Source organism: Sciurus carolinensis, chromosome 3 (assembly GCF_902686445.1).
Source record: "Sciurus carolinensis chromosome 3, mSciCar1.2, whole genome shotgun sequence".
NCBI lineage: Eukaryota > Metazoa > Chordata > Mammalia > Rodentia > Sciuridae > Sciurus > Sciurus carolinensis.
The window spans coordinates 92,793,039-92,818,460 of NC_062215.1; the positions used below are offsets into that span (position 1 = coordinate 92,793,039).

Genomic DNA, 25,422 nt, shown 5'->3' on the forward strand with positions numbered 1-25,422 from the left:
AGCAAAACATATTTAAGACAATTTGTGATAGGTTTAAATATATATACCTCCAATGTGTTTTCTTATTTCCAACTTAATTGTCACAGTTCAGATAAAAAGTTATATTTCCATCATGCTTAGTAAATCATATGAACATTAAACCTATATCATAAATAAAATGTTATTTACCAGCATGGAAATCTATTCCCACCGCAAATGAAGTTCCAGAGATAGGCATCAAAGCATCCATTTTGTCACTAGGTTCAAGAGGTATTCCCCTGATTCCTTCATGAACAGAGTACATGAGAAATGATTCTATACCTAAATTAGGATGGAACAATGTAAAAATAAATGTTTAAAATTAAAATAACTTAATTATTATTTAAATTAATAACACATGTCTTAGTCTTTTAAATTTTTTTTGATGGTACACTACCCTTCCTTACTAGCTAAAAGGCAGGGGATTCATGGTTATCATCTTGAGTATACAGCACAATCTCCTAGCAGGTTGGTTAAAACAGCTTCCCGCCCTTTTCCAGGGACCCCATAATGTGGAATTCTAAAAATTTCCCAGTTGGTAATGATGCTATTACTATGGAAACACTACTTCCATAGCATGGAGATAAATAATTCCTGGAAGATATGACCTAAAAAAAACTCATTCTTTCTTCTCTAGACTCCAAGCATCTTTTTGCTTATATATGATAATAAACTTTGATTTCAAATAGCTATATCACTATTGTTTTTCTAATAGATGTTTAGATTTTTTAAAGGAAAGTGAATTTCTTAAGTCCTTTTGAACACTAAAAACGTACCAACTTCTTAACTTTTGCTATTAATATCTTAGTTTTCCAGCATTGAAAGTATGTCCTATCCCATACTTTCTGGAGGCTGAGGCAGGAGGATTACAAATTCAAAACCAGCCTCAGTAAAAGCGAGGTGCTAAGCAACTCACTGAGACCCTGTCTCTAAATAAAATGCAAAATAGGTCTGGGCATATGGCTTAGTGAACAAGTGCCCCTGAGATCAATCCCCAAAACCCTCCCCCAAAAAACTATGTCCTAAAATAAGCACATAAATATAAGCCTACTATGAGGATAAGTGAATTATATGTATAAGGTGCTCAGAACTGGACCCAGCATATAATAAGCACAATACAAATAATTTATTTAAAATTTAACAAATAGTAATACTGACATATATATTTTCAAGTAATATAAAAGATAAAATTTAACTCTAATCACCAGATATAAAATATTTTTCCGGAACCAATGTTCTTTGGAACAAATAGAACTAGAGAATACAAAATAAGAAACAGCAAAGTAGATTTCTTAGGTTGAATTTCTTTAGTAGAAATGCTACTGTCCCTCAGTTTTGCAAATCTAGATCTTATATTATCTTTTATGCTTTCTATAAATTAGTTGAAAAGAAGTAAACAAAACTAAATCAAACTGTACATTAATTCCAGTCAATCAACCATTTCTTTTAACTTCAACTTTTGCCTATTCAAGTTGAATGTAAAAGCTACTAGATTTGGTTAATGTTTGATAGTAAACTTCATTTCCTCTTATTTCCTTTGCAGGAATATTTTATCCAAATGTGTCACATAAATAGCTGTTAAATTATATTACTAACTCAATTTAAAGATTTGCCATAAAAAGAAAGTAGGCATGTGTATATGTATTTAATTTATTTTCAAAGCAAGGAAATAAATTTTTCTATTCCCCAGAACACAGTTCTTCCAAAATATGTTTAAAACATATGCATAAGAGTCATTCAATTATTTGGTATATTAATTCTACTTATTTCTGTATAGTAACTGGAAATGATTTTTAAAATTAGGAATTCTTATAAGAAAAAACAGTGATACTTCAAATATTTCAGATACCCTAAAATTTTACATGTGTAAAACTAAGCAGTACACCATTGTCCTAATAACAAGATTATATTATTTTTCTGATATTTAACTGACCTCAGTTGCATAAAATCTGTATGGCATATGGTAGGTGAAGTAAATGCATCAAAATTAAAATTTTCATACCTTGACATGACATGCGGTTCTTTTGGAGATAATATCCCACTGTACACATGCAAGTCCTTGTAGTTTCAGATGTTGGTAAACAAAGCTGTGAGCAACCACCATTATTTAGGTGGCAAGAGTTGCTGCCTGCATAAAAGGAAAAGAATTAAAAAACCCATAAATAAGTGTTATTCAATGTCAAAAAGTAAGCATATATATATATGTTTACATATATATATAACATATATATGCCTTTAATTCCTAAATGTAGCTGCTTCATATTGATTAGTATCACATTTTGTTCTTCCAAATAATTTGAATTAGCAAATTATAGTTGATTTCTGCCCTTCAAAAAGAGCAAATAAAATATATGAAAAGATTATAGTTACAGAAAAGTAAAAGGGGATTGATCATTCCTGAACACCATCATAGGTCTTTGGTGCATTTTAAGATCATGGAAATCAGAGAATATTTATTTTTGATTTGGAACTTTACTTCATCTCTGCAGTTATTTCCTTTGCAAAGATGTTTTATCCAAATGTGTCACATAAATAGCTATTAAGTTATATTACTAACTCAAATCAAAGACTACGTCATTTCAAAAATGAGATGTGTGTATATGTATATATTATATTTTAAAAAATAAGGAAATAATTTTTTTCCGTTCCTAGGAGCATAATTCTCCAAAATATATTTAAACACACTCATGATAGTCATCTAATTAATTGGCATATTAATTCTTCTTACTGTTCTATAGTGTCAATGACAAATATTAGTCAGGTAATCACAGGTAGGCATTCTATAAAGATGTTCTTTTGAATTTACTAGGCCCAATGTGCTAATTAAAGCTATAGTGTGAGGTTTAGTAATTTATAGTCTTACCAAGCAAGTTCATTAAATATCCAATTTTTACAACATTTTTATTATTCTAGGACATGCAGTGCCATTTACTGGATGTTCAAGTTCTGATACAAAGTGCAATAAATCCAGTGAGAATTACAAAGCATGATGAAAGCTATATATCAATAGCACTCTATGGGAAATTTAAAATACCACTGCAGTTCATTATTTCTCATCTCCCGAATTCAAGATAGTCTGATGGGATTTAATTGTTCATTCAAACCTGTCACAATCTCTGTCATTTTTGAAGTGTGAAATGCTCTCAATTTGGGAGATTTCTCATCAGGATATCTACCACACTCTCTGCTCATTTCTTTTAGTTACTATTCTGCCAAGGCTGAACTTTACCTTAAGTAACCCAAACTTTTCAAATTGTTGCTATTACCGTCTATATTCACTAATGAAGACTAATTGATAAATTCCTCCCCCCCGCAGCTGACTAAAGATGATATTTCAGATTTCAGACTTTTAAAAATAATAAGACAATTATATAAGTGTGTGTGCAATAATTCTTTATTGACCATGTATTTATTTCATTTTATAGAAAGCATGTGACTGCACATTAAAATAATGCCAATATATAGAGATGTGCACATAGATTCAGATTTATTTTAACTTCCACTAAAGGCTGAAAGATTGTAAAGAGATTGACAGATGATACCTAAGTATAAAATCTGAAGAAATATCACATGGAGAAGAAAAATAAGGGAACGAAGTAAAGAAACAAGTTAGGGAAGAGAATGAATTCATAAACACAAGAGAGAATGAGGGGTTATATAGCTTTGATAATATCAAAAGTATGTGAATAGAATAAACAGGAGCTTCTGGGATGGTATAATTTTTAATATAATTGCAACAGTAACAATGTATTATACTCTTTATTTGTTGATAAATAATATAATTAGTACATTTTAATAATTGTGTTACACACCAATAATGTACATTTTACATATAGCTTTATTGGAGAAATCAAAGTGAGGGAAACATAAAATAAAAGAGTAATTACAAAGTCTCTAATTATTTACAGTAAGTATCCTTTCCTATTAAATATAGGTGAAGTGGGAAAATATCGTAGTGATTCAACAGTAATAATTCATGCAGTGATTATCTATCAAGTTAGAAATACTAGCTTGAATTGAGATTTTGTAATGATATTGATGTTCAAACCTCATGCCCCAAATGACTACTGGAGCTAGAAAGTCCATTTGACTAACAAGAAGTCTCAACTCTCCAGTGATCTGTGTCAAAAATGATAAATGAAACAGCTAATTGTACTTTGAAATCCAAAGAGATAGTAATGTTAACACCTTAAAGAGTCCTAAATTGCTCATATTTCATACTAATGAAGCTTTTAAGCTACCTGCAGTGACTCTGTTAATGGGATTGTCTTTAATATGGATGATTTTATCAGCATATTCTTCTAGAAAAAATGGTATTTTCACTGCATATTAAACTTGGTAATATTACATCTTTGATTTCTAAGTGCTAGGGGTCTGTTCATAGTGTATGGAACACTTATCTGTACCTACAGGAAAATTTTTTTAAAATAAGGGTAACCTGGTTAATAAAGGTTAGCTAATAATATATTAAATATTTCCTCCCAGAAACTCCATTTCAACTGGATATAGAAACATTCCAAGTTAATTTATAGTTTCAAAAAAGCATGTGCCTATTTGCACTTTGAAAGAGTGATATCTATTTTTTAAAATGTCCTGTTTGAAATTGGAAATCCATTCTCATTTATTCTCTCCTTTTTTTCTTCTTCTCAGTCTCCCTTTTCTCCTACTCCTCCTGTTTCCTCTCTTTTTCTATGTAGTTTTTCTAATTTTATGTTTTCAGATACAATATTATATGTATATACTGTGCAGAATGCACATTCAGAATTATAATGGCATTGTAAATTTTTGCATTTAACAAATATATTCTAATATACATCCATGAGAATATTCTGATGTAGTTGTTTACTGACTACCAGTTTTTTATTCCCAATTACATTATCTATTCCTTATGGTTGGAATATCAGCAAAATTATTTATTTTGTTTTATTTATTTATTCGTTTGTTTATTTTATTTATTTATTTATTTATTTATTTATTTATTTATTGCAGTTCAAACCATCAAATGCAGGGTCTCACACATTTTAAGCAAATTCTCTTCCACTGAATTACCCTTCCATCCAAATTAAGTTCAGTAAACATTTAAGATTAATTGTTGAAGCAATTATTTTTTAAGTTTTTTAAAAATTTCTTTTCATGAAAAAGAAATACATTTCCCTCTAACCCTCATGAGTAAGGCTTCCAGACCAAATCGGCTCCATCCTCTATAAGGGAAGGCAAGCGTTGCTCTTCTCCATTTTCTCTCCTGTTGTGCAAGCAGGCTCTTGATTGATATCCTCAATGAATCCTGGCTGATGGTTGTCAACTGTCTTCAGCAATACAGATCCTGTTGGATCTCAATTCTTCCACCTACTCTTCTGTTTTTGTCTATCTGCCCCAAATCATTTAGATGAAATAATTTCTCAGTGTCCCAATTCTATTTTCTTGAAGTTTTTCCTTAGAAATAAAGTACATGAAGCTAAAGATTTTCAAGGCAGAGACTAAAATAAGGAAGTGAAATACATAAACTATTTTTTAAGGGAGAGAGTTGTACTAATGTCATGAATAATGAAGCAAAAACTAAGAAAGAGCTAGCAGGTGTGTAGCTGTACTGGATGGCAGCTCTAATCCAACTGCCATTTGGGCAAGGTGACAAGTCCACCTATGTAAACCATCTGTTCGTTCTCTCACTCCATTTCACTACACACCATTTGGACAAACAAAACAAAAAGGCTAAATGCTTATAGCCAAACAATTCAATGTTTTTCCATATGAAATTTGTGTATCTTATATCCACTTTGTCAGCTTAAATGACCATATTTCATTTAGTTTCTGGGCTTAATTGTATTTTGTATATACTTTGCGGGATATTTTTCTTATTCCTATTTTTTTAGTAAAAAAGAAAAATAATAGAAAATATTTCTTTGAAGACCTGACAAAACCACAATTTCTAAGACAGTTTTGCAAATATTTTGAAAATTTATTATGTACCATATCATAAAGACATTTCCCCTACCGTATTAAATAACATTTTCCTTGTTTTTTTTTTTATTAGAAGCAAGAATAAAAACTTCTATTGCTGAAATGAGGAAATATTATAAAAAAGAGAATATTATATGCTCAAAAATTGGCATGAATTTCCAAGTGTGACTTGCCTTGCTGTGCTTCTTTATCATATACTTTCATATGAACAACCCCAGAAGTCTTGTTTCGAAGGATGGTGGGGTTTCTTCCATCTCTTTTGTTACAGGTTCCCAGCTGAGCTAAGTTTTGGTCTGCCCACCAGAGTTTCTTATCTATAAAATAAAAAGGATTTTTAAAGGATAATATATTCAGTTTATTAAATAATACAAATAGCTATTAAAATATAATATATTCTGATTTCTTTTGTTATATTTGAAATCTAAGGGAAATATTAAAGTCACATTTATTTTAAAAATGCAAACTATAGTGACATATTATCCAAATTTTCCTCCTCTTTCCCCAAGTCTTTAACTTTTCTTTTCCCAAAAAAAAGAATTGATAATATTTTATATATCATGTAACTGATATTGTATCAACAAAAATAAGCATACTTCAAATCAATATGCAATACAGATTTTATTATTTATATACTTCAACATGACCACAGTAGTTTTGTGCTGTATTTGCAAATAAATAGCTAAGTGTAACAAAATAGCTAAAGAACAATTACAAACAGTACTGATCTCCAGTTTTCTGTTTGCTAAAAGTATGTAAGCTTTTAATAACTTTCACTTTCCATTACTGGATTCTTCATAATTGTAGTAATTATTTTTTTTTCTTGCACTGTTTTTCTTCTTCAAATTTTTATTTATTCAACATTTTAGGGAGATAATGGCATGACTTAAGTTCTAGATGAAAACAGATTTGCAAAGAAAAAAAAAATGGCCTAAACATTAAGTAATTAATGAAAAATTAAATAAAAGATACTACAATTGTTCTTGATGTTATTACTCTTTATATCTTTTCAATGACCCAGAAGTTAAAACCCTGGGCCAAACAAAAGAAATATAATTCTAAAATATAATCCTAATAAATGTTATTTGTTTTCAGTTTTTAAAATTAGCCTTTAAAGAAAACACAGAAGCCTTGCTGAGATTGTGATGTATAAATGCATTCTACTGTCATGTATGACAGATCAGAATTAATAAAAAAATTTTTTAAAGAGAAAAAATAATTTTGCAATATAAAAATAATGTAAAGTTGATGAAAGTTTTTATAAATAAATAAGAAATTGATTTTAGAAAGAATATTCTCATCATATAAAATAAGGAATTAAAGGATGATTTTAAAAATAAATAGCAAAGTAAATAGACATTTAACATAGTAGATATCATTAGAAAATGCTTAATAAAAGACCAAAAGCATTTAAGTAGAAAACTGGAGAGGAAGAAAAAAATAGGAATAATACAAATTATTTAATTTTCATCTTTCAAATCAGAAAAATGCATGATACCTAACACCGATAAACAAATATCACATACGCTATTTGGTAGAACCCTGGAAGAATTGAAATAGCTATAAAAGAACTGTCTCTGAGAACTGAGACTGAAGCTGGGAGGGTTGGAATAAGTGATATTCTACAGATGACAATCTCTTTTGTATTATTTGTTTTGTTATGTGTATATTACTTCAGAATTAAAATTCATAAAATTAATAAATTAGTAAATTAAAAATAAATTAAACCCTGTCAAGAGGATATAAGTATAGGACTCAGAACCTTCTCGGCTGGTCTCTCTGAAACAAGACTAGGTCTAGAGTAAGCTTCTAGCTTTCAAAGTAGCCCAAATTAAAATGTGTTCCATTTCTATCTCCTGGACCAAAGCACTTCACCAATGAACATTGATAACTGAGTGAGATAAATATCATCACAATGGAAATCTATGAAATTTTGTTCAGGACCAGCATTAACTGAAAGCACCACTTAGTCTATGACTGTTCCTTTATTACTTACCTGCTACAGAACGGCATGACAGTAAAACTTAAAAGAGTCAAGAGGCTGGATGATTTTCAAAACTGTATCTCTGTGCAAATTCTCATGTTTCAGTGACCTATGACCTAACATACTATGACCCAGGATTCCATTTATTCAAATCTGAATATTTTAACAAATCTCTATAGCAAGATTACACAAATTCTCTTCTGATTACTTTTTTCCCCCAATTGCTACAGGAGTTCAATTAAAAGAAAAAAAAAAAAAAAAAAAAAACAAGAAAAATACTTCCTTGACTTCCTTTCTTCCTATCTTCCTATCTAGAAAGTGCCACCCTATGTAGACACTGTGATTGTTCACCCAACAGCCATTCCCTTTTGTTTTCATCCTGGTAGAGAAGAATAATTTTCATAGATAACAGTCAAAATGCCAGGTACTCCCTTTTGTGGTGTCCTGGGCAGTAGAGGTGGCCATGTAACACAATTCTGTATTAATTTTTTTGATCAGGTAGTGCTTCTAAGAGTAACCCCAAATCATGTCAAATTCCCAGTTACTGAGAATAACCAATTAAATTCTGTTCGGGTGGTACAGGACTGCTAAATGAATGGGAGAAGGGACTAAATACAAAGAACCATGTCCTTAAGGACTATGACCAAAGAGTCTCTGGTCCATGAAAGACCATTAGGACTTCAACAACAGGCATTTTACCAGTGACCAATGTGACACTGAGACCCCAATTATTCTGAAAAAGCTATTCTAGATTGTTACAGTCCTTTAAAAACCTATTTGGTTTACTCCTAATTCTTAAGATTATTCAGAACCTTCTAATTACATTGTTTCAAATTTGAAATTCCATATCATTTTTAAAGTCCTACATAAATTGAATTTATTCTACCTACTGAGACCTCTTTCCATCTCTCCAGACTTATTATCTCATGATATTCATGTATTTATTTATTCCACTAATATTGTCCACAGAACATCACCAGATGTGGCCCTGAACACTGGACCTGCAGAACTGTGAGTCAAAGTAAACCTCTCTTTTTTTTTTTTCATTAAAATTTATCCTGTCTGTAGTGCTTTGTTATTAGCAACAGAAAATAGACTACTACCAGCATCTATTGTGTGCTATTCTAGATGGTGAGAAATTGACAGTAGACAAGACAAATAAGATAGCTGCCTTTATAGATCCTATGTTCTACTGACAGAAGCAAACATGAATAAACAATTATAAAAATAAATAAATGAAGACTATGATTAATGGCATAAAGGAATTGGGCACATTCCTTTATACCACACTACACTTCAAAGGATAAATAAGGACACTACCTATAGTGAAGTATCTCAGACTCCCACACTGACACCTCTACCCCTCAGTGACTGAAAGTTCTCTATAGACAGAATTATATGGCTTTATATAATTCTTGCTGTTTTTCTTTGTTTCACTTATACTGATTTTGGCTTCTTATCTAGAGATGAAAGCTCCTGAGAGCAAAGATCCTGCTTTGTACTCCTTTGTATTCCTCACAGAATCTCAAAAATATGTAATAAAGTTAAAATGTATGTGATGGTAGGCCCTGATCCAATATGATTCAATATAACTGGTGTCTCCAAAAGAAAGGAAAATATGGGTGCATAGAGGAAAGGCCATGTGGACACAAGACAGCCAGCTAACTACAGGTCAAGTAGAGTAACCTCAAGAAAAATCCCGCTGACACTTTGATCTCAGACTTGTCACTTGCAGAATTGTGAAAAAAGTCTCTAGTACATCATCCAGTCTTGGGGACTTGGTTATAACAGCTCTAGTAAAGTGATACATTTGCTAATAGAGATTTCAAAGGAATCTTGAAATCTTCATAGGAGAGAGAGAGGGAGGTCCAGAGGGAAAGAGACTGTCAGTCTAAACATTGTCATAACTATTATATACAGAAGGATAGATGATACTGTTGAATAAGAACCTACTACATTCCAAGTCTTTTGCTAGACTTTGAGTACGAGCAAATAAGATTGTTTCATTTAATCACCATAAATGATTTGTGACAGTTAATATACTTCCAGTCAAAGATGAACAAATGGAAAGTCAGGTAACCTAAAGGTCACACAAAAGGAATGTGACACTAACTCCCAGTCACTATTACTTAAATCTCAACATTATTTCTAGTGCACAAATGCACTGAACCTAATAACACTACACTCTGCAATTCAAACTTAATCCAATAAATACAAATTAAAGTTTTATTCCAAAATAAAGAAGTTGCATATATAAATATTTTGATTATTATATTTCAGAATAATAATTATAAAATTTTTATAATGCTTTACTTCTTAAAATGTATCATTAAAATTTATAACCTACTTTTGAAATATTGAGAATATTTATTTTGATCGAATTGTACCAGAGTTGTTAAGATCCATGATTTAAAATTAGATTTTCTCAAACACTAGTCTTTCACCTTTAAAATAGAAAATATAATGCCTAGATACATTTGAATTTCAGATAAAAGACCAATAATTTATTAATATAAAAATTTTATTATTTATTTGACATTCAAGTTCAACTGAATGTTTTGTGTTTTACCTGGCAATTTTATCATTTCTACTCTCTCCTACAACACCAAAATGTACAAGAAATTAATGAAAAACCCATAAATCTACAAAAATAAGAAATAGGAGAGAAGGCCAAGGCAATAAAAAAAATAGGAGGTTGAAGGTAGATTATAATCGGTGACTGATTTTACAGATAAAATGAAAATCTACACTTGCAGAAGAAGGAGGCAGATGCAAGTTAATTTTTACTGCAGAACTTCAAAATTGATGAAAAATTGTGGGCCTTAAGACATTTAAGGAGGATTGTTTAGTCTAAGAAGCAGAGTACAGTATAGACTGCCAAGGGAGCACCCTCCTCAAGCCAGGACGTGAGTGAGGATTAAGTAATAATCTATATTAAAAGATGTGAGTGAGGATTAAGTAAGAATCTATATTAAAGGATGCCAAATTGGAACAATATTTGTAATTACCTAGAGGGTTTGTTACAATACAGATTTCTGGGGACTCCAGGACTGATGATTCCGTAGGTCTAAGGTAGGGTCCCAGAATCTGAATTTATGACAAGCACAGGTGAAGCTGAGGTACTGATGTTGCTCATTTGGTGTGTCTTCGCTTGAGATAAACAGTAGAATCACCTGGAGGATTTTTGCAAACATGCCTGGGTTCTGCTACCAGATATTTCTCTGAGTTGTTTTGGCCTATGTGGTCAATCCTATCAGCAAATTTCAAATCATCTGCTACTCAAATGTGCAGCTAAGGTTCAGAACCACTGACCAAGTCCAGCACAGTGGCATGTCCCCTTAGTCCCAGTGACTCCAGAAGCTGAGGCAGGAAGATCACCAAGTTCAAAACCAGACTCAGCAACCAAAAAAAAAAAAAAAAAAGAAAAGAAAAAAAGAACCAAACTGCTAAATGATGAGACCCAGTCTTTGTCTTCCAGATGAGCTATTAAGAAGTCTCCCATTTGGGGAAAACTATCCAGTCCAATGCTCTGAAGAAACTGATTGATAACTGAGGGATTCTTCCTCCCAAATGAAACAGAGAGGGAGAGAGAAAGAGAGAAAGGAATGAAGAGAGGGAGGGAAAAGCAAAGAAATAGAGGAAATAAAACCCATCAGTGTAGGTGTTTATTTAATTTATTAATTTTTTTATTTACTTATACCAAGTATTGCCAGGGCACATAACAACTGCACCACATCCCAGCCCTTTTCATTTTGAGACAGGGTCTAGCTACCTTGCTTGGGTCCTCACTAATTTGCTGAGGCTGACTTTGAACCGTGATCCTCCTACCTTAGCCTCCCCAGCTACTGGGATTACAGGCATGTACCACCACACCTGGCTCAATTTAGGAATTCTAGATGACACTAACTGTTACCTATCCCTGCCTCTTGAAATCCTAATTTCCAATAACTGTCAGAAGGATGGATAAAAAGTCAACATTAGATAACTGAAAAAATGACTACTGCATTAGTCAGTTTTTTCATTACCGTAATGAAATTCCAGTGAAAGTTTCACTTCACAGAGAAAGAGGGTAGTCAGCTCACAGATCTGGAAATTTAAAGTCCGAATGGCATAGTGCATGCTCTGTGGCAAGAGCTACCCCCTGGCTGCATCATACCATGCACATAGCACTGGCAGGAGCACATGCCAAAACAAGATGACTACATCTGAACAAGGAAGCCAAATGAGAGAGAACAGTTAGACTTTGTTTCAGTCAGCTGTTTCACTGCTGTGACTAAATGATCTAACCAGCACAATTATAGAGGAGGAGAAGTTTATTTGAGGGCTCACAGTTTCAGAGGTCTTAGTCCATAGAAGGCCTGCTCCATTCTTAGGGGCTTGAGGTGAGGCAGAACCTCATGGCAGAGGAAAGCAGTTTGCATCAACAGGAAGCAGAGAGAGTCTCCATTCTCCAGATACAAAATATATACCCCAAAGCCATGCCCCAGTTCCAATCTGCTCCAGCTACACCCTATCATTTCAAATAATCCCATCAGGGACTAATTCACTGATTGGGTTAAGACTCTTAACTACTCAATAATTTCTCTCTTGAACCTTCCTGAATTGTCTCACATGTGAGTTTTGGGGGACACATCACATCCAAACCCTAAGAGGCTTGTTCCTTTTATAACAATGCTGTCATGATAACTCAAGGATCACAGGAGAAATACCTTCAAGGGCAGGAACCCCAATGACCCAAGCACCTTCCACTAGACCACAATTCTTAAGGATTTCATCACTTCAATACCACTACCCTAAGGGACCAGTTCTCCAATCATGTGGGATACTTTGTGGACATCCAAATTATATTTAAACCATAGCAACTTTATCATGACCTAGAGACCAAACTAATGAGTAGGAAAAGAAAAATACTCAAAGAAAACAAAAGCAACAGCAAAAATAGAAAATAGAAAAACAAAATTAAAATGAATCAACAGCCTGACCAAGACAACATGCTTGCAGGATATAAATATTTGAAGAAACTAAACTTTGAACCTTTAGAAATTAAAAGCATTAGAGTTGAAATACAAATTTTGATAGAAAGTTTATATTTGAAAGACCCAAATAAATTTTAAAAAAGGAAGGGAAACCAGAAACAGAAGATGAAATTTCACTATCTGAGTTATGTGAATTGAGAAAGAGAAAATTGAAAAATAGAGGAAAACTATCAAGAACACAACATTGTTTTTCAGAATTGAAGGACCTCAGAATTTAGATCGAAATAGCCAAATACATTCATGATAAGATGAAAGAGAAGAGACACACATTATCATGAAATGCCAGAATACTGCTTCTTTCCCAGTAGACTCTTCATACTCTCATATGAGGTAAATACTGGTCATCTTTTTCTCCCTTCCAACTCCACTGTCTCTCCCAAGCTCAGTGTAATCTGAGCAAGCTCACATAATTCTTCGCCCCTCTTATCCCATGGATGCATTACACAGAAACTCTTTAGCTCAATGTTTTACCACTTCTCATGTTATTTTCTTTGGGGTAGGGGGGTACTGGGGATTGAACTCAGGGGCACTTGGCCACTGAGCCACATACCCAGACCTATTTTGTATATTATTTAGAGACAGGGTCTCACTGAGTTGTTTAGTGCCTCACTTTTGCTGAGACTGGCTTTGAACTCTCCATCCTCCTGCCTCAGGTTCCAGAGTTGCTAGGATTACAGGCACGGGCCACCATGCCTAGATACTTCTGATGTTCTGGACTGTCATTGCTCAAGCAACACCAGGGCGATCTTTCTGAAAGGTAAATGTGAGCACACTGCTCTGTCTCTTACTTTTCCTTAACTGGACCTGGTGGCACATGCCTGCAATCCCAATGATTTGGGAGACTGAGGTAGGAGGAACACAAATTTGAGGCCAGATTTGGAAACATAGTGAGATCCTGTCTCAAAATAAAAAAAATAAAAAGGGCTGTGGATGTAGCTCAGGGGTACATTACCCCTGGGTTCAACTCCCAACACCACAAAAGCAAAACAAAGCAAAGGCTTCTTCCTACCCAACCCCTTAACCTGTCACCAACCATGTTATGATGTGTGCTTAATTTTCCATCACCAGATTACTGTCCTCTGTGGTCTGTGTTCTAGGAACATTGAGTTTCAATCAACTTTCAATTTTCTGGGGATAGATTAACCATGATAGGATAAAAATAGGGAAGAAAATAACCAAAAGGCAACTTATTTTAAAGGGGAAAAAAAAAAAAAAAAACCTGCCATGAACTAGAGAGGTACCTACATATTAGAATGAGTCAGTATTTATAATCATGGAGGAACCATTACATTTTTATATTGTACCTATTGCAAATCAGGAACGCCCCTCCACCTGGACCATCAGACTGAATGCAGTCCTCTGCTAGCTAGTTTGTGAGCTGCTCTTTGAAAGAGCAACACTCTGTAGTTCTGAAACCCTTTGCAAAAAAATTGTTTCTTGTGGCAGTGAAGGGACCAGAAGTCTCCTTTGCTTTTCCTTCTCCAAGACTTTTTCTTAAACAGATAATTTGGAGAAAGACAGGAAAGGTGGCATGGAGATCACTGCTGAACAAAGCCCAGATTTATTTTGAAGAATTTGTGACCTTGAACTGACAGATATGGCCGTAAACTCTTTTCCATTCATTGTTAGAGTGAGTGACTTGCCTCGTTGAGAGCTGAGAGGGCAGTCCTGGGTTACATGGAAGAAAACTTGAGAATGGCAGGTAATTTAATTTTCAAGTTGATGGCTTGGCTGTATTGCCAGGGAACTAGTATTTGTGCAATGATGAAGAAGAGAAGGACAGTGAGAGAGAAATTCACTGACAAAAACAAGGCAGCTCTGGTGGACTGCTTGCTGGGATATTTAGAAAATACAAAGCAGGGTTTATTCTATGAAAACTTATGTTCCCTACAATTTCCAGTAGAAAAATGAGGAAAAGAAGAGAAAGAGAGATAGAGTAGGAAGAAAGAACTATTCAGCTCTGATAACAAAATTGACTATTTGAACATTTTAATTAAGTACACTTGTATTAAATATCCATCTTACATCACAGCTCTGTTGGTACCTGAACTATCTTATGATGTCCTCCCATTTTCTATTCCCCAGTTAATAGGTTATAGTGTTTATAGTTTCTAAAATAAATTTTTGTACTGAGATTGACCTCAGGGATATCTTATCATTGGGCTACATTACAAGTCCATCTTTATTTTTTTTATTTTGAAACACAGTCTTGCTAAGTGGATGAGGTTCTTGCTAAGTTGCCAGCTCCTGTCCCAGCCTCCTTAGTTGCCAGGATTATAGTATGTGCCACCATGCCTGGATCCAAAGCAACTCCCAAGCATACCTACTATAATTTGGATGTGATTAGAGTGTGTATTTAAATTGTGAAAACTTAAGTTAATGATGGTTTGTAAAGGTGAGGCTATTGGGAGGTGTTTAGAATTAAATAAGGTGATCTGGGTAAAGGCCCCATGATTGAATACTGCTGGCTTTATAAGGAGAGGGAGAAAGGATCAAGACACATGTGTATACCCTCTCTGTCTTGTCATCAGATGCTCTGTCCTGCCTTGGAACTCTGACCCCAAGAAGACTACCTTCAGATATGGCTCCTTGACCTTAGACCTCCAGAACCAGGAGCCCAAATCAACCTCCTTTAATAAAAAGTTACCCAGTCTGTGGTATTGTGTTACTGACAACAGAGAATAGATTAATACCATTCCTGTGCCTTTTTGTGTTTTCCTCTATTTCCTTCATTTAGAAATCTTACATACATGATACACCTACCTAAGGTCTAGTCATATGCAAAGTGATGATCTATTAGGATAAGGCACATAAAATGTCAGAACTTCTGTGTGTTTATATATAAAACTGGTGTGAACAAGTGAGATTTTGTTCAAAAAAATTTTTAAGCTTTCCATATGTACTGTTTAAGAAAAAGTTTTGAGACCATCATTTTGCCCCACTGTTAAAAAGCTGTTTAAGCTAGGTCTAAAGTGAGATTGTGTCCAAAAATTTTTTTTTAAAGCTTTCCATATGTACTATTTAAGAAAAAGTTTTGAGACCATCATTTTGCCCCACTGTTAAAAAACTGTTTAAGCTAGGTCTAAAGTGAGATTGTGTTCAAAAGCTTTTTTTAAAGTTTTCCATATGTACTGTTTAAGAAAAAGTTTTGAGACCATCACTTTACCCCACTGTTAAAAAGCTGTTTAAGCTAGGTCTATAGAGAGTAAAGTTAGTGGATGATTTTCCCTTTTACTGAAAGGTCAAGTGTGTTCTCCACTTAATCTGTGTTCCTCAAAACTCCTATGCTAAAACCCTAAGCCCCATGACTCTGTTTGAAGATAGGGTATTTAAAGACATAATTATGATTAAATGAGGTCATAAGGTGGTTCCTAAACCAATGGGAAAACAATGGGGACATGAACACAGAGAGGAAATACTACATGAGGACATGGTGAGGATGTGACCATGTGCAAGCCAAGAAGACCTTAGAAGAGACCAAAATGGCTGATGCCTTGATCTTGAACCTCCAGTTTCCAAAACTGAGAGAAATTAATTTCTATTATGTAAGTTCACCATTAATGATATTCTGTTATGGTAGCCTTGAGAGGCTATTACAGACTGCCATATCAACTTATCATTAAGGTAGGAGAGAGTACTGTGAGGTTTATTATAATGGGTTTGAGACATTTTGAAAGTCCAGTCAGAGAAGAACCACAGGATCCACTGAGGGAAATCTTAGCCTATATGAAAGTAGGTCTCATTGTTACCTCTACAACATATTACAATTACCTACCTCCAAATATTTCTCTAGACCTCTACTCCATTTTCACTGCTATTAAACTAGTCATAGCTATCAGAGTTTTTCTCAGCTGAACTCCAATAACTTCTAAAGTTCTCCAGCTTCTAATCATACCCTACTCCACACAGCATTGAGTCCTTTTAAAACATAAACCCAGGTCCAAAACTCCTCCACTGAATCTTTCACCTGGCTGTTAGAATGAAGAGCTCAGATTTACTATCAGACATCAGTCCCTCAGAATCTCTTTTCTCTGAAATGAAGCTCCTGCCACTCTAGCCATATTATCTACAGCATGCCAAGTACTTTCTAGATTTCAGGGGGGTTTTGTTTGTTTGTTTATTTTCCTCTATGTAGAAAGGTCTTATTTAGAAACTTTTACAAAACTAAATCTTTCTTGTCATTTAGGTCTAAGTTCAAATAGCACCTTTTCAGCGGAAGGACTTCCCAAACTACCTTTTTACTTCACACCACTTTTCTCTGAAATTTTCATATGCATTTATCAAATACTTCAACTAAATGCAAGCACCATGTGCAAGGCTCCATTCATGGCCTGCAAAAACAAAAAATTACAAAATTGTTTGAACTACTAAACAGGGAAATCTGACTTCAGGAGCTCACAATTATGAGTTCCAGAGATTGCCTTAAATATGTGGGTTGCCCTGCAGCTGATTCACCACTGGAGTTTGAATGCAGGCCCTAGATGTGGAAATGACCTGTTAGAGACAAATGGCTTGCTTATCTGCAACCACCCATCCTATTTTTCACCAAAGAAACTCCTACTGGTCCCCTTTTGATCTGTACTGCTATATATAAAGAAAACACGGCTCATTCAGTTGTTAGAGTCAGACCCTTCTGAACTGGTCAACCTGTCAGACCCCTATTCTAAAGATAATTCTGTCTCCTTTTTTTTTTTTTTTTTTTTTTTTTCTGTTAAATAAATTTCTTAACAGCCAGTCCATCCCTCCAACAGTAACCCTTTTCTTTGCCCAAACAGGACATGCGGCAATAGTCATGAAGACAGGGTTTGGAGTTGCCTTGTTTCAAGTTTGTATCTTCAGCTCTCTGGAGAGATTTAACATTAAGAATGTTATTCTTTACTCAACAGAAATTCTGGTTCTGAAAATAATTTGGGGTAATACTGAATGCACTCCCAATTCACTCACTCTAGTCCCTAGAGCATGTCTGGGCAAAATGACTGTGAATAAGAAAATGAGCTGAAGGACTGAAAAGTTGACCATCTGATGGGGTATGGACAGCTGTTTTATGGAGTTTTCTTTTTTTCTGGTTTTGTTTTGATATTCCTAAATAAATGTTGACACTAGAGAAAAGAATTTCCTCACTTTTTCTTCAAGGAACAATGGAGCCTTGAACTACTGACATGAATTTCCATCAGTGAACCTGTGAGGACTGTGAGTCAGAACAAACTATCCATAGATATGTATTGCTGAGGTTTAGATCTATTTTGTATCAGATTAATCTTCCAGGTCTGTTGGTACTTACTTGCCAAGCAGCAAGTAACAAGTTGCACTGGTCCTCCTGTGGCAAGCACAGTGAATGGGGACATTCCCCAAGTTAGATGCCAGCTCTCTTGTAGGCAGTGAGGTATGGCTGGAAGGGGGAACTTATGAAAATCAACAGTTAAGATCTTCCTCAAGAAGTAACCCTGAGTTCCTCTAAGAGATTACAAACAATACAATTAACTTGAAATCAAATTAAGCAATTCGGAGCATCCTGGACAATTTCCTAGGCAAGTTATCTTAAAGATTGAACATCCTTTTATTCTAGGCAGGTTGTGACGTGGAATTACAGTAACGTGACTATTAGATTTATATGGTGTTATTTTATCCTGATAGTCTGACAATCTCTGGGTTTTTGGTCATGCTTACTTTAAACCAACTAAGTCCTATGTTTATATTTTTAGTAAGTTCCTCTCCCACTTTGGTCATTTCTACTCATTTCCAAATGGGGCAGAAGGAGCCATAATGGATTTAGGTCAACACCAACTATCAATGAATATTTACTGCTGAAGTTGAGCTCTATTTTGTATCAGATCAATCTTCCAGATCTCTCTATAAACTTAGCCAGTGAAGGAATCAGAATATGTCATCCCATAATGCTTCTTTGGCTTAGGGATTAAATATAGTCCCTGACTTAAAATCGTTCAAGTCACTATTTTTCAACCATACAATGGTACAAAAGTGATACACTTTATGCAGAAATTGTACTTCAAATTTTCGATTTTAATCTTTTCCCAGGGTAGTGATAAGCAGTGAGACACTGTCTCAATATTTCATGCTAGCTCCCTGTCAGTCAGGTGATCATAAGGTGAAACACCAAAGCACCAGAGTATATGCTTGGATAAGCTATGATGTAGGTTACATGAATTAAAAGCATTTTTGACATAATATTTTTTCACTTATGGTGACTTTATTGGAATGTAAACCCAGAATAGGCAGAAGAGACCTCTATTTTGAACTGAAGGCAGCAGATGCAGGAGGAATTCTCTGCCCTCCCCGTTTCTGCCTAAAAGTGGGCATAAATTTACCTCTTAAAGTGTTGCTCTGTCTTCTACAAGGAAGAGGAGAATGATTAGATATCCAAGGAATGGCACTGAGATAAGCATATATAAACTTTATTTAAATAACCCTCATCTTCCATTAGTTTCTCTTATATTTCCTAGCCAATTCCTCACAATTTATCTACCATCTTTCAAACCCCAAAACATCTTTCCTTTGATAAAATGATATATTAGTTCCCAAGTCTAACCCCTTGGAGTTTCACTTCTTTTTCACTGTGAATTCCATGTACATAAAATAGTAACAAAACCATGTGACTTTGTCCTTTTAACCTGTCATTTGCTAGTTTAATTCACAGGTATTCAGACATTGATCTGAGAGGGAAGAGGAAAAGATTTTCCTCCCTGACACCTTGCTGTACTTGCCAATCATGAATTATGTTGAAATTTCCATTCCATCTTGGGAGCATAGGTATTTTTCTAATAGACACTTTCGCTTATTAAGTAAAATAACAGAGTAAAACACTCTGTTCCTAATAACTGAATTTCATATATAGTAGTGCCCAGTAGTATTAACCTCAGTAGACCTTGCCCTAAATATATCTTCATCATTACATTCAGGTCTTGGTTTTCAGTTTTTTGAGGACTCTAAAAGATGTCTTAGAATTTAGCAATTATGATGGACAGGGGGTAGAAGAAACATGCTATTGTGAATGAAACAAACTAGGTGTCTAACCAGGTATTTCAAGTCAGGGGAGGAATAGAGGAAGAATACTGAGTTCATCAACTGACTGACAAAGTATCATAATCCAGAGAGCAAAAGAGGACTGATTTAACCTTAAAAACTCAAAACCAAACCAAACCAAACAAACAAACAAAACACATTCACCAGAAATGCTGTATCTAAAACTATACCTAAGCTCTGCAAAAAAACTATTTATATGGATGCTAATCACAACAATTTATATAAAAAGAAAATAACAAATGTACACATATAGGTAATAATTTAATTAAGTATATACATAGAGAGGAATATTGTATAAACATTAAAATACTGACATAGAAACCTATTGACCTGCAAAGTAAAGCTTATAACAAATTAAAAGTGAATGGCAGTTTATACATATATTTTAATCTTTTATAAATTTTAATATTTCTAGACAAGGCTTTAAACCACAATTTTACAAAAAAAAATCCTGATTCCTTTAAATATTAGCATTTAAGCAGTAATCTTTGCAGTTTGCTATATCAGCAATAATATTATAAAAATTAAACTTTGATAATAATTATTCTAATTCCTCTTTACAATGTGCTTATTGAATAAGTTTTTAAAATATAGAATGAGAATCAAAGTCAGCATTTTATTATTTTTTAAACACACTGTATATTATCAGGTTTCAATATTTTAAAATTTGACTGTACTATCTTGGATAATTTAATGTTCTATTTTATTATTAAAATATGAACATCTTTCTTATAGTTACTACACAATTCTTGATACTGCCAAATAATTAATATTGTAAAATTCACTGACTTGAAATATATGTGAGGGTGTACATATCAATATATTTCTAAGAAAAAGGTGAAAGTATAAAAACTGTCACAAATGAATTTTGGTACTCCCATTTGCCATGTTCTGTCTTTTCCAACTTATATATTTATTCACTTGAAAATGAAAACATATAAAATGTGCATGTTGAAACATATTTCTGGAGGAAATGTCCATTTAAACAATCAGTTGCTAAAATATTAGGTCACTGCAACTCAATACTCTCAGTTCAATTAAATGGGTCATCAGCCAGTTGGAGCAACATTTTGAATCAGAAAATAAAACTGCTGTTTGTAGAGTAAGCAACATTCTACAACCTTTTTTTATAGTTTATTATACCATGAATGTTATGTTTTAAATGTAATTCTTATAATAAGCAAAGTGAATTTAATCTGTATAAAGTAACTCTGAATGAACATCATTATGTTATCACTTCATTGTGTCCTCATTTTCATACCTTAAGACCCACTAGATATGTTCCAGATAAATCACAATATATTATTACTATATAAGGAATTTAACTAAACATGAATATATATACAGTTCTCATATTTGGAATGTAAAGAAAAATAGTCATCTTATACATTAAAAATTTTTTAAAGAGGATAGTAGATGAACTAGACATGTGATTTTGTCACTAAACATTAAGTATTCCCCAGATTTGACCAGATTCCTGACAACCAGAATTCTCCCTAAAAAATATCTGGATTAACAAAACACCATGAGTTAAAAAAATATGAAATGTTTAGATTTAATTTTTGTGGAAATAAATTGTAGGCATATTAGCTATTTCAAAAAAGGAAACCATATTTCAAGGGAGCTGCATAGATAACTTTTCAAAGAATAGAATATGATTAAATAACATTGAAATTTTACTCACTAGTATTTGTTATTACTTTCTGTGACCTTTTATGTTGGTCTTATGTATTATATTGTTTAAGCAATATAAACGTAGGAAATAATCCAATAAAAAACTCTTTAGTATTAATCCACTGAAGGCAGTAATACTGGAGATGATGAAGTCAAAACAATCTTTTTTTTGAAAAAGAGTTTTCTTACAAAGTTCAATCTTAGAAGTCCTCACCAGGTCACATGTATTATTTATCTTAGTATTACTCTCTAACTAAAGAGTATCCCTATAAAGGTTTCTGGGTCACCTACATGTTCTAAATTTCTTCTCATCTTTTCAGACAATGCTCTGTCTCTCTACTGTAAGATAACAGAATCTTTTCCCTCTCAAACATGATATCATTAGGAATCAATTCAGCACAAAATAATCTCATCACTGGCCTTTTGAATGTTGCCCATCTTTAATATGTCTACCTTGAAAACTCCATAAAAAAATTTACCTACAATTTAAAAACCTGAAAGCATAGTATTTTCAAAAGTTGCCTCCAACTATGATTTCTTCATTTTTCCAATATTGCATAAGATATTTCTTGGTTATAGTTTAAACCATGGAAAAATATTAAGTTGAAGTCATATACACATTTGTTTAAACTGTGTAATGTTCAATATTCTTCTCATTGTATATTAGATTATGCTCATACACATTAGGAAATATAGAAAATAGCTGGGCACAATAACACATGCCTGTGATCTCAGCTACTCGGAAGGTTGAGGCAGAAGGATTACAAATTCCAGGTTAATCGGGGCTACTCACTGAGACCCTGTCTCAAATTTAAATAAAAAAGTAAATAAATAAAAATGGGGAACTGGGGATAGCTTGGTAGTAGATCATTTGCCTAGCATGTTTGAGGCCCTGTGTTCAATTCCCAGTACCAAAAGAAAAAAGAAAAAAAAAAAAAAAAAAAGGGAAAAATAAATTTAATTTAAATGTGTGATACTGACACAGATTAATTCTTTAAAATATCTAAATCAAACAATATGTAGCTCCAGAAAATCCTGTGGTCAATTGCCATCTCTACAAGTATAGTCTGGGTTGAATAAAATTGCCCAGAAAAAGAGCTCAGGTATCACTACTCAGTTTCAGTTTGAGTTTCTGTCAGCAGATCATGACATGATGCCCAGGTATTTGTTTCATTCCAACCTGAGACAATACCTACAGTATGTAAGTGGACATCTGGAATAAACCTCTTTGATTCTTTGATATATTCTCGCCCTTTAATTAACATGAATTTGCAATTATATTGTGGTTCTACTCCCCTTATCTTCAGTTCAGTCCACTAAAGTCCAAAAATACTAAAGGGAGAATTCTAGAAATAAATAATTCATAATTTTTAAAGTATGTATTCTTCTGAGTAGCTTAGTGAAATTTTAAGATCTTCCAAGCCATTCAAGACATGAATTATCCATCTGGCCTATGGAACACACTGTATATGCTACCTGCCCATTAGCAACTTAGTAGCCATTTGGTATATTAGATTGACTGCCATGGTATTTCAGTGCTCATATTCATCTACTCTCATTTTACTTAATAATTATCTCAATGCACAAGAGTGTAAAGGTGGTAATTTAGATATACCAAAAAAGGTTATAAAGTACTTCATGTAAGTGAAAAGGTGTAAGTTCACTCATAAAGAAAGATTAATTGCATGCTGAGATTTCTAAGACCTACCAAGAAGAAATCTCTCCAAAAATCTTTGAAGGAAAAAATAAATCTGTACTATGTACTGTTACATTTGACTTGTGACAGTCACAAGAGTTAAGAGTTAGTCAGTCATCTCACACATCATGCAGGCATTGTGCCATCTCACATCAACACATGAAGAAGGATGAGTACAGTACAGTAAGAGCAACCATTCAAAAATTTTTATTATAGGAACTCAGTTATTATTTTTTATTACTAGATCTTATTTATAATCATTTACTATCATTATTCTGTAAATTAAACTTTGTCATAGGTATGTAAACATAGAAAAAAATCATGGTGTTTGCAGGAATCAGTACTATTCAGTGTCAGGTACCCCTGGGGGATTGGAAGACATCCCTGAGAATGAGACAGGACCACTGTAATTCAAAAATCTATTTAAAATATACAGCATTCTATTTTACTTTCTACTCTAACTATTCCACTTCTTTTAAAATTAAAAGATAATATGGGGCAATATAAGATACTTATCTCCCAACTAAAAAAGTAGTATTGCAAATTAATGTTTTTAAGTACTTTAAAACATAGAGCAATGTAAAACTTTCTCCCTGAAAATAATTCCAGATAAAGTTGACACTTAGCAGTTTACAAGTGGAATCACTATTTAATGCTTCTAAGAATGATAAAGCCAAGATAATTTAATTATTCCATTTATGTTAATGAGAACATTCTCTGATCACTAATTATAGACTGGTTATAAAAACAGTACTATGATGTACTCTCAATTGTATTTATCCATTCTGCTAGGTAATTAGTATTGGGAAGAGCAACATATTGGAACACAGCATTCTAAGGTGACAAAAATTGCTGGAGAAGTATCACATATTGTCCTTTAGAGATTTCTCACAGTACTTTTAATGTAAATTTTGATGGGCTATTACTTTTCATTAATGCTGGTTTGAGTACTTAGAGAAGACAACTACGTACTGTACTTAGTGCTGGGCAAATTGCCTGGATATACTTCATATATTACTGTTACTTTAATGAATAGTGTTATGGCGATTAGAAGACTGATGGCTTAGAAAATTGAGGTGCACGTATTTGAAGTTCCTGGAGGTAAGTGACATTGCTCGGTGTGTATCAAAAAGTAACACCTCTTTTTAAAAAGCATGATGAAAGTGGAGTCATTTAAAATATACAGTAAATTTATAGTGCATTTTAACACTGGATTGCATATATCAAATTATATATGGAAATGAAATACATGTGTAACAATTACTGGATCTTTTGCTGAAAAGTGGTTGAAAACAAAATTTTTAAGTGAATAGGATATAATTTGAGTCTCTTAAAATGATGTTATTTACTGATCTTTTCACTATATGTATTTTTAAACAAAACATACATAAATCATTTCTGTATAAACACTATAATAATTATAAAAAATCCAATATAATTCCATAAATGAATGATAATTCATGTATCTAAGAAAACTGTTTTTCTATCCATGCCACAGCAACTAGAATTACTTTTCTAATTTGTCTTAAAGTCTTAATTAAAATAACTATTCTCAAATATTATATTCTATGTTCCACAAATGCTTTCTACTGAGTAATCTTTCTTAAGTACATAATTTTAGAAGACTGGTATCTAGAGATAATTCTCCCCCCAAAGCCAATCTTTTTCAAAAGTAAGTTTTTTTAAATCTACCTAATTATAACTGACAAAATATTATTTCATAAACATAAATCTTCGAAGCTTACAATTTTAGAACATTTAAAATTAGAACAACAAGCTAAGAGTTCTTCAAAGTTAAGTTTACTCTAAGTAATTATAATTGTTTTCTTCATTTGCCTGATTTTATGGTTTATTATTTCTATAAACATTAACTCTAAAAGCTTGAAATAATCATGTTTACTAAAAATTTCTTTCCTATTGAAATGCAAAATCAGTAATAGTAACGGGTATAATAAATTGGAAATAAAGTAAAACACATGAAGTATAACTAATTTCATCATCATTAAGAATTTCATACA

The 25,422-nt window shown here is 33.1% G+C and overlaps 1 protein-coding gene across 1 annotated transcript in view; it reads right to left on the reverse strand.

The window, feature by feature from the left end:
* The window catches only part of Lrp1b (LDL receptor related protein 1B), a 1,852,169-nt gene that overhangs the window by 556,302 nt on the left and 1,270,445 nt on the right, over window positions 1-25,422 (reverse strand). Inside the window, 3 exon segments of the mRNA XM_047543195.1 lie at window positions 169-300; window positions 2,021-2,146; window positions 6,150-6,290. Coding sequence (XP_047399151.1) covers window positions 169-300; window positions 2,021-2,146; window positions 6,150-6,290 — 399 coding nt within the window.